Below are 11,238 nucleotides of genomic sequence, written 5' to 3' on the forward strand. Positions count from 1 at the left end.
CTTCTTCCCTGTCAGTCCCCAACAGGGAGAAAAGTCTGAGTGCATCTGGTGAACTGGTGGAGGACATAGAGTCAGACTGTAACAGAGCAGAGTCTCAAGTCCCATTCACATGGAGAATGAGATAAAAATCTAATCAAATGAGGTCTTTCAGGGTAAATTCAATGTCTGGATTCCCGGTGGAGTTGATATTGTAATTATAACTGATGACTGAGCTCCAGTAGAAGAAGTCATAAGGGGAAAAAAGAATGTTGAACTGGATTCTGTCTCTCCAAGTTATTTTATTAATAGAAATATACGCGCAGAGGTATGGTCGTCAAACTTTTCTTGTTTCTGTGAGTTGAGATTTTCATTTAAATTAGTTTCTACATATACAGGCTTATAAACTGGTGAAAGTTTTATGACAGCCTACTAATTACTACTCAATTACTGATTACTAAATTACTAAAAACTGATGCGTGCCTATGCTCCTGAATTCATAATTTTTGCACACAAATTAATAATTCATACCCACAGATAATCTGTCCTTGAGCAAGACACTGAACACTTGATTGCATGCCATGCATGCAATCAGCTCCACTGCCATTGGTGTATAAATGAGTGAATGAGAGAAATTGTAAAGCTCTTTGTCTGATAAGATAGAAAATGGTTGAAAATACAGTACGTGCAGTCCATTTACCATGTACCAAGTATATCTAAAGCTGGAATTATGCTTCCCTGAAGATACATGTAAACATCTGTGCAGACCTCAATGTGTAGTGTGGACCTGCTAATCAAGCAAGTTGATTACTGGATTCAATAGCTGTTGGGGGGACGGAGACGAAACAGAGACGGAAACAAATGTAAACGTGCTTCATACAAGCGTAAAGGAAATAACAGCATGAATGTCTCTGATCGACACGTTCGCCTTCGTGCAGCCCAGAGAACCATAATCAGGTTGAAATCAAAACTGCTGCTGCTGAGTCTCATCTGACAAATTCCACTGTTTGTTTTGCTGTTGTTGTGCTGCCGTTCCCATATTAGAAAGGTGCGGGGAGTGGGGGTTTGTTGATCGAAAAAGAAGCTCTGATGTAGTCTCCACTGGAATGTCAAATGTCGAATCACCACTGTATAAAAAAAGAACGGACCAATGAAGGAATGAAATCACTATTTGTAGGCACCTCGGTACCAGAACACAACTGCTAGCCAGCTGCTAACACCCAGTGTTTTAGCAGTGAGAACTGAAGTTACCTTGTTACTTTGTGGATGATATCCTGTATGATGTATGCATGTATACATGTGCAAAACTCAACAGTTTTAGAAATTAAAAAAAGAGGAAGAAGTAATAAAGAAAGAAAGAAAGATTGAAAGAAAGGTACTAGGAATTCAAAGACGTGGCTACAATTCAGCCAGACACAATTTTAAGACCATTTATCACCACAGATGGATCTATAGTTGTATTTAGTGTAAAATGCTTTGAGCTCAATGTTTCTCTCTGAAGGAATCAAAGCATCATGTGAGAATCTGATGGAGATCATTAAAAATCCCTCAGGCCTTATGTTGAATTCTGGTCTGTGAATGAACCTACAGTCTGTTTGCTGGAGGTCGATTGAGAGCTGCTGAAGCAGAAAGATGGAAACAGGAAGGTGGGGGAGGTGGGAATGAGGGATGAGAGGGATTGAAGAGGAGACCCCAGCTGTGGAGGAACAAGTGTCTCTGTGTTCATCCCTCTGGCTCTCCGGGTGCTGAGACGTCTTAACGAGGACACATCTGATGTCCTCTCTGTTGAACAGCAAGAACCCAGATCTTTTCTTTGAATCTGTTCATACTCTTCATCAGCAGCACTGAGGTTTTTCAAGACACACTTCAACACCTGCAAGTGCTACAAATCTGCAGGTGTGACAAGTCATTACAAACATTGCATTGGGTTAAATGAAAAAAAACAAAACAAAAAAACCTTTAACAATCTTAACACTTTGGATTGAATTTATCCTTTCATTATCAAGAATTATAATATTTTAAAAAAAGTATTCAACATGCTTTTCTATCTATGAAATGAAGTTAAAGATGAAAAATAATGAAGCTATTAAACATACAAGGATATGTAGAAAAATACAAGGGTATAAAAATTAGAACATTTTTTGAAGGTTAATGTGTTTCCGCTTCTTCTCATTCAAACATTAATAATAAAACACGACTTTTACAAAAATACCTGAATACAAACTTTTTCAATATTGATGATATATTAACAAACATTTCTGTCTCTATTTGCTTTTCTAATTTGCACAAAAAAATTGGACGGAAACACTCAGCTGGTTTTCCTCACATTCATCAACTCATCTATCTCTCATTTATTTTTTTTATCATCCAGTCAAGCTTGAGGCTTTTTTTTTGTTTGTTTCTCTATTCTCTCTATTTTCCTTTTTATCCAAATGTTATTATCTCTCTTTGTTCTCTCTCAGTGGCTTTTCTTTGTTCCGTCATATCTCTCTTATGCTCTCGGCTCTTATCAGGAGAAGATGCGCACCTGGGAGCACTTCACACTCCTGTGAAAGCAGCATCAGGTGTGAATACGTAAATGTTTCCCCACACACACACGTGTGTGACAAAAACACACATCAGTGTTCATGTGTGAGTGTGAGAAAGAACATTCAAAACATTGCAGGAACAAGCTGAATATAATATGTACATTATAGTTATATTTTTATGTTTGCTTGGTCAGTAAAGCTGATTCTGATTCACACCATCACAGGCTGATTTACTGTAGATGCAAGTCATGGAGGAACAGCACTGAGTCTGCAGATATGCCTGCTGGCCCCATGAGGTTGTAAGGTTCATTACACACCAGAAAACAAAATCATTCATCTTACCATTTCTTCATATACTCTCTGTTATTCTGTTTGTCCATGCTGTATTTCTGTAATTTTGCTTTCTTGGTCTATTCTGCACACACAATATCTATTGTGTGTTTGTCAGTCCTGGAAGAGGAATCCCTTCTCTGTTGCTCTTCCTGAGGTGTCTTCCATTTTTTTCCTGTTAATAAGAATGTTTTGGGGGGAGTTTTTCCTTATTCAAATAGAAGGTCTAAAGATAGAGGATGTTGTATTGCTGTACAGATTGTAAAGCCCGCTGAAGCAGATTTGTGATATTGGATGATTCACTAACAAAGACCATGCCATTTGAACGGTATAAAAGTAGATTTATTTGGATCGTCGAGAGGGTTCAGGATTGATGAGGATAGTGTATGGTGGGCTTGATGCGGATCGAGGAGAGGGATGAAGGGGGTCGATTGCCGGGGGATGAATGGGAGCTGAAGGTTGGTCCGGGTCGTGTACGGTGGGATGATGGGGTTGAGGAGAGGGATGAAGGGGGTCGATGGTGTTGGGATGACCAGGGACCAAATGGAATCACAAAGAATCTGGAGCGTCTAGGAACCCGGGGTTCGAGACTCAGGGTGGGGGACACGTGTCTCGATGAGCTTTCTGCTTCGTCATCCCTATGTGGTTCCTAGAATGGGACAAGAAGAATCACTTATGTGGAAATATTAACCCTAACGAGCATGTCTTTGATGGTGGGAGGGAACCGGAGTACCCGGCGGAAACCCATGCGAACACGGGACGGCCAGTGTTCGACCCAGGACCTTCTTGCTGAGAGGGGAGGGAGGAGAAGAATGGGGTTTTGGGCGGGGGGGCTGTGAGAACTGAGATGTACAGGAGAGAAAGGGGTTAGACAAGCTTATATAGGTATGCACGGATGATTGAATTAGTGAGGCACAGGTGATTGAATTTAGTGAAAGAGAGGGGCGTGGTCTTGATCCTGAACCTTGTTATAATAATAACTCCATTAAAAATTGACTTTACTTGACTGACACTAGTTGGAATAATAGAATAAAACTTGTCCAAAGGATGGCACCAAAGGAAGGCATTGCTGTTGCCTAATTCAGAAGAGTTTATCATCTTATTTATTTATTATTTTTGTACTTACACTCAGTATTTGCTAGTATGTTAGCTTCGGTCTAATGCAGCAGAAATCTGTTGTTAATGTTTCAGAAAAGTGTTAATTGTGGAATTGTAGCTTTTTTCTATCTTTTTTTCTTTTCATCTTTTGTCCAAATTGCATGTCATGAATGTTTGAGACATTTGACCCTGAAACCATCAAGTCAATCTACAAACAAAAAGCAAACCATATCCTCTTCCTTTTTATGTGAGGAACTCTGGCCCCATTTACAGCTGGTATTAACATGTGATCTGTATTTAGATCCATGAACCTTTGTATTTACAACCTGGTATTAATAAATGTTTTTGTTATCTCCATTCTGCCCACATTGTGATCTGATCTCAATATGCAAATTAGTTAGGTGGAGCAACAAGTATGGCGCCTCTTAGGTCAAGAGGAACAACATCGTAGTTGGATGTCATTAATGTTTTGTGAGGCAAGACTTATAGCTATGACTACTTGTAGCTTTTTGCCTGCAGTGCTTAAGCTAAGGAAGAGACGGAATTAGGTTACTTTTCAACCAGCTGGGTGGATTTTCTTCTTAAGAAAGTGGTCACGCTGTACAGATCATATTTACACCTAGAAGATTGTATTTACACCTCCACAAATGGTAAGGCTGATCAGATCGCATTCTGATGTTAATGCATTCTGAGTGCATTTACATACGTAAATACGGAATATTCATAAAAAGATGTTAATGCAAGGTGTGGGGCCTCTCATCAGGTTTTTTACTGACCTGCGATGCTTGATTTCAGGACAGTGTTAGCATCCAGCAGCCTGGTTTTGGTTACTAAATAATACGGTAATGGTGTAACATATTAGCACAACTCTGTTATCTTACCAAGGTGACATTATTTATGACAATAACTACACAACTTCCATGTATTTACATTTGTTTAATCCACATGTATTTCTCTGGTGTCTCTGAGGTGTCTGAATCCAGCTCTGCCAAACACCAGCAGGCAAAACACAGCCGTCATGGCAGCATATGATCTTAACACCATCTTCACAGCTATCGGGAAGTCAGGATGTGATGTCACTGACTGGCCACGCCCCAAATGGGCATAGACCAGCAGACGTATCTCAGCAGCCTGCCGACCCAGCAGCCAGCAGTGGTAGATGCCTAAATAATTAAAAGCATATTTTAGTCCAATCAAACAACTTGGAGTAACAGACAAAAAGACATTTCACTTATTGTGAAGCACTTTGAGCTGCATTTTGTATGAAAGGTGCTATACAAAAGCTCCTGACTGATTTACATCGATAGTAAACATTAGTACCTGAGTCCTGAGTTTTTGCAGGGGTGAAGACTAGGTGGTGTCCAGTGTCTATCAGCAGTCTGGGTGGTGTGGCGCTGAGGTTATGACCTGCTGCGTGCTCAGATCGGTAGATGGGTTGAGATCCTCGGTCCCAGGCCACGGCCATGTTGGGTCGTGCCCCAGGGCAGCCAAGGGTCAGGACACGGTCTGCTGGGTGGTTCAGGTAGAACACTGGCACCTCCACTTGCCTGGAGGCAGAACTGCAACGCAGAAACAGGAACTGAAGCATTGCATTGGTATTTAGCCTTTTTAATATCTGTTGTGAGTGCACAAACAAAAAACAAATATGAAAATATGCCCATAACAGGCTTCAAGTGGTAAATTTCATATTCCAAAGTCAGTATGTTGTTGGCTTTCTGCAGCAGTTTTGTTTGGTGTTGGTGTTACCGTATTAATACTGAAAATTTCAGAGGATACTGGTGGGGCTTTGTCTTGCTTAAATATTAACTAAGCAAATCATTACAACTACAACTTTGAAAATGTGTGTCCTTCTTTAAAATGATAAAAGGTTATGCTTTTCAGTTTTAAGCATAAATCTGTTTCTGTGCTAAAATCTACCCATCACTTGTCTGTGTACCTGCCCACCTGTATGTCATATGTACCTCTAATTCTTATCTCTGGGCTTACCTGTACCCTAGAAAGCCCATAAGAGCTTGGAGTTTGGAGGAGGGAGGAGCTCGATTTGGACAAGTTACTTGACAGCTTTTGACCTCCAACTTGGCCCGAGCTCTGCTTTTCTTCAGACGGCTGAAAGCTCTGGGCACTGCCCCCGAGCCGCATGATGTGACTGTCTGATTGGCCCTTCTGTAGCGTACATGCAGGAAGTTCGAGTGGACATAGCAGAGTCCCACGCGAACCTGCTCCCCTGGTATTCCACAGCGATCACACACTGACCAGGGCTGGAAACTGGTGAAGACTCTGTACAGTGGCTGAGTGGAGCCAAGTCCTTTTCTTTCTTTATGTTTCCTGCTATTTTTTTCTGGAGTGAGCCTAGGAGAATCATCCAGAATTTGAGTCACTTAAATCAGTGGTTCATCATGTTTTACAGATGACTTTGAATTGCGAGCAGATCAACACAGGAGTGACTTTTCCTTTCAAATTTATTCATCAAAATAATTACTACAGGTTCGTGAGGATCTTAATTGGGGATCTAATTTAGTATTTCCTGTTCTGTCAATCATCCCACTACCATTTATTGTTTGGTTATTGGTATGAAAAAGAGACTAGAGACTCTTGGGTAATGAAGGGCTGTACAGTGCTGCAGGGCTTTCTCATTTGCCACAGAAAAGCCATCTTGTGCCTGTGCAAATGTGCTACAGCATTTCTGTTATAAGAGCTCTGTATAACAAAAAAATTCACCCTTCAGCACAAGTAGTATTTGTCAGAATCTACAGCCCTGAGTTGACAACATACAACTGGATGGACAGTATAGATATCAACTTGTAAATATATATTCTGCATTCTTTAATGAAACATGATGGTATGTAGCAAGTGGATTTGTTGTTTACCAAAATAAAAACAGGATACATATTTGGAGACATCTTCACCATCACACTGTCAATTTTGCAATCAATGTTGATAAGCTGATAAGCAAAGTTGATAATCCCATGAGACTCGATGTCTCCTCTGTTATCTGTGTTTCACCCACCAAACACAAACATGTAGAGGGTAAGATTTGAACCAGTTAACAGTGAACAGGATCAATCATTAAACATGTCTCCAGAGATAATGGGATGTCTCCATAATGTCTGCAGAAACATGCCAAACAAAATCGACTTTGGGTGTCAATACAGCAGTGGACAGCAGTGAATCAATTGTACCTACAAATAAATTAACATATTTACATCATCAGTGCCAAAATTTGACAGCTGCAATGTCTAATATTCAATAAAAAGCACAGTCATTGACAGACTGTCATGTCACCTCGGAGTGAAACTGAGCGTGCGTGCTTCCTGGATATCCAGGTCATAACCATAGAAGAAGTCTTTGTGTGCTGAGCCGCAGATATATATGCCAGAATCGTCTAGCCCTGCTCTGAAGATCAGCAGGCTGAAAAGACGGATGGAGAATCGACTCCGCAGGTCACCGCTGTGGGGGACTTGACTGGTGTCCAGCAGCTTATTGCCATGGTGATCGGTAAGGACTCTGGTCTCCTCAGAGCTGCCCAGATGTTTCCTAAAGAACCACACAACTGTCCGCATCTGAAATACACAGGAAACTAAATGAGTGAAATGTATCTGCTGAGGGTCAATAGAGTTGTTCAGTTGATCAATACCTGAGACTCAAATTACGTTAGCAAAGGTTGAGATTTAAGTCTTTCATTTAGTTTGTGAAGATAAATACTAACATCATTTATTAAACATCACCATTTCACAGCATTTTGTCAAAAAAAGGTGATTTTTCACCATGGTAGTGACATGACATTAGGGATGGCAGTGTTGGTCAATCAGATGGATGGTCAACCTCTTGGGACAAACTGAAATATCACAACAACTATTGAATGGATTGCCATTAAATGTGGTCCATATATCCATGGTCCTCAGAGAATTAATCCTAATGGCTTTTGTGATCCCCTGATTTCTTCCTGTAGCATCATAGTAGGTCAGAGTTTTCACTTGAAATGTGAAAAAAACCTGTTGTTATGCACAAATGAAAGTAACAGGACTATTTTACTGTAGTGTTTAAACTTTTCAATGTATCTTTATTGATTAAGTCCCAGAGACCTACTGAAACTGAGAGTATTTGTACCCCCTAGTGAGATGCCACTGTAGCAGCAAGACTCGGTCAACCCTGGGGAGTGCAGATGATCTACAAGATGGATTTCCACAAAGTTCTATACAGACAATCATGGCCCCCAGAGGATGGATCCTAATGACTCTGGTGGTCCTCTGACTTTTTCTCTAGTGCCACCATAAGGTTGACATTAGCTTGTGACCCTTGAATGAAATGTCTCAACAACTATTGGATGGAGTTCCATTAAATTTGGTACACACTTTAACATCCCCCTAAGGCTGAACTATTATAACTTTGGCGATTCATTACAGTTCATTTAGTGCCATCATCACAACAAAGTTTGAAATTGTCCACTGCTTTGGTTTATGACCAAATGCTTGCAGCTCCTGTCAGCCTTAGTTGGATTTCAGTTTTTCACTCTAATTAGCACATATTAGCAAACTAGCTTGCTAAACTTGGATAGTTAACATTGTAAACATTGTATCTGCTAAAAATCAGCATGCTAGCATTGTCATTGACAGTGTGTTAGCATGCACCACTGTGCCTATGTATAGCCTCATGGATTCATAGTTTGAACTTATTCATCAATTCCACTACAACACATTATACTCAGGACAGGAGCTTCCCCTCCATCAGTTGTTGAGTAAAAAATTCTATTTCACATTATTATATGGCTTTGTGGAATACTTGATTCTGATTGGTCAGTTACAGTATTCTATGATTTGTTAATTCTGAATAGCAGACCACTACTATGAATAACAGACCATTGCTATGGACGCAGTTCTGATCAGAGACTCTCGAGAACCACATCCAATCATATCAATCCGGTAAAATTACCAACTGCAGCTCATTCGTGACACACCCTCTAGGAAGAAAAAACAAACTATTGGGCTCCAACCATTACAGAAAGGGAAAAGTGGAGAAAGATCCTGTCCTCCAATCCAGGCAACAGCAGCAGATCTGAGTGCCTTTCCTAGTTCCCTATCAGTACATACTAACTTAAGCGATAATCAGTAGTAATAATAATAATATTGTTACCATATGTAACATTAGTAACAATTGTGTTTCCAGGTGTGTCAACAAGTCCCAGCAAGAAGGAAACGTAGAGATGAATGAGGACAGAAACATCAACATTGATATTCCCAAAGAAGTCCCACTGACCTTGTCTCACTTCACCATTTGTGGAAATGTTCAGTTTAATGCGAATTATAATGCTAACTAGGCTCATCTTAAGGAGGCTACAGGGTTTTCGTTGCTATGGACACAGTTCCAACCGTAGGATCTAATGGACTATTTTTTTAGCTGAAGCAATAAAATCATTTTTAAAACAATAAAATCATTTTAGAATCAGTATTTTGTATCACATTAATGATTTCTTTAGTAATGGCCTTGTTAGAAGTGGGATAAAGCAACGAGCAGGTGATTCAAGACCCCTCAAGACCTCAAGAGTCCTGCATCACCCTCTCGGGGTGCATTTCGCAATAATGATCCGCTCACTGTACATTATCCCTTAATTAGTTGAATAGGATTCACACAAGACATATATTGAGTGTTTTTTAGGGGTGAAATAGGGTGAAAGGAAGATTACACCTCAACTATTTGATTTATTATTGGTCTGTGTTACCTGTTGTGGTTTGCAGTGGCAGGGTAGCTCCACAGTGACTCCGGCCAGGTAGGCAGCGTTGGTGAAGGTCAGGAAAGCAGGACAGGCTCTTCTAGCAAACACATCTTGCTTATCCTCAGGAGCCTCATAGCTCCACACCTCGGGAGACAGGAGGAGGTGAAAGAAGAGGAGGGCAAATGAGGATGTAGAAGTCATTAGGCTTCTCTAGACGATGAACAAGGTTCTCACAAGTTACAAAAGTCACAACTACAATCAAATACTTCACAGACAGATACACAGAGGACAGAGACACCTCCAGTGTTTGTTTTGTCTCATTTTAGATGTGGAGGATTGACCTGAGCAATGCTTCTTGGTCAAAACACAACAGCTATGATAGAATGTGATGAGCTCACTAAGGAGTCATCGTCTGTCGTCAACACAAACATTGTGAAGTCCAAGTGCAGTCTCATTAAATGTTCAGACATGAGCAACTATTCTGATTCAGTTTGTTTGTCAAAAGTTTTCAAAGAGTTATATTGTATCTATGTTCTGATGAAATAGCAAACAAACAACATGGACCAGTTCGTTTCAACAGCTCAGACATCCTGAGATGAATCAATTTCCTCATCAGATTTTTTTTTTCCCAGCCTGAAAAGCAATCATTCTTTTGATATCTCATTTTTTTCCTTTTCTTTCTTCTGCTTCACAAATTCAAACATATTTTTTCTTCAAAATTTCCAGCATTTCATGACCTGCTGTTTCTTTTACATAATGTAGACAAATTTTCTCTGGTTGCTATGGTGACAACATACACCTCTGCTCAATTATAAACACCAAACATTGCATTACAACAGTTGTGACAGATATGTAAAGTAACTGCAACATCACTGCAATGCAATGACAGTTCCTCTTTGCACAGTGTGTTTGGAGATAAAACAAATTCTTATTTCCTGTCACACCTCTTAAATAAAATTTAATCCTTTTTTCAGACTTGTTGGAGAAAAGTAGACATATGCAATGGGGCAAACTGTCTTGGTTCTAGTATGGTTCTTACTTGATAAACTGTGAGATGTCAGAGAAAACAGAGCTATTACAATGTGATGTGAACAAGAAAGCAAGTTTTCCAATAGGTTTGAAAGATTTCATCAAGATTACAAGTGGATCTTTTCTGTATAATCTCAGTGAGACAGTGCAGGTTATTTAAATTAATTCCTGCAGAGGGAAGATATACCTGAACCTTCACATCTGTAAAGAGAGTTAATAAGCTGATAATGAAAGCCGTCATACCTGGTAGCTGTTGTGAATTACTTGGCTGGCGTTATTTTAGTGTCCACTCACACGGAGAGGAATCGCTCAGCAGAAACACTCTTGATCTTTATGTATTTCAATGGATATCAATGCTGAGTCTGTAAAAAATTGTTAATAGTTAAATTTTTGATGAGACATGGTGTGGCCCACATGTGAGGCAGCAGCAGCTAGCCAATGACTGCCAAAGGGGATCCCCTCCTCTCTTATGACCCTTGTAGCCTTTGCTAAGTGTGCATATACCTAGCATGTTGAGTGTAGTGTATTCCAGTGTCAACCAGGAATGGTTAGGCCCAAACGCTCCCT

The 11,238-nt window shown here is 40.1% G+C and overlaps 1 protein-coding gene across 1 annotated transcript; it reads right to left on the reverse strand.

Moving 5' to 3' along the window:
• Positions 1–4,868: 4,868 nt before the first annotated feature.
• LOC137185086 (Ig-like V-type domain-containing protein FAM187A) lies at positions 4,869–10,543 on the reverse strand. The gene is made up of 5 exons (XM_067593329.1): positions 9,649–10,543; positions 7,215–7,492; positions 5,919–6,281; positions 5,253–5,491; positions 4,869–5,095 (listed from the first exon to the last, which is right to left on the reverse strand). The coding sequence occupies exons 1-5, from the start codon at positions 9,841–9,843 to the stop codon at positions 4,869–4,871; spliced, it is 1,302 nt and encodes a 433-aa protein (XP_067449430.1). The 5' UTR covers positions 9,844–10,543.
• Between the last annotated feature and the right edge of the window lie 695 nt (positions 10,544–11,238).

The sequence above is a fragment of the Thunnus thynnus genome, chromosome 6, assembly GCF_963924715.1.
Source record: "Thunnus thynnus chromosome 6, fThuThy2.1, whole genome shotgun sequence".
Classification (NCBI taxonomy): domain Eukaryota; kingdom Metazoa; phylum Chordata; class Actinopteri; order Scombriformes; family Scombridae; genus Thunnus; species Thunnus thynnus.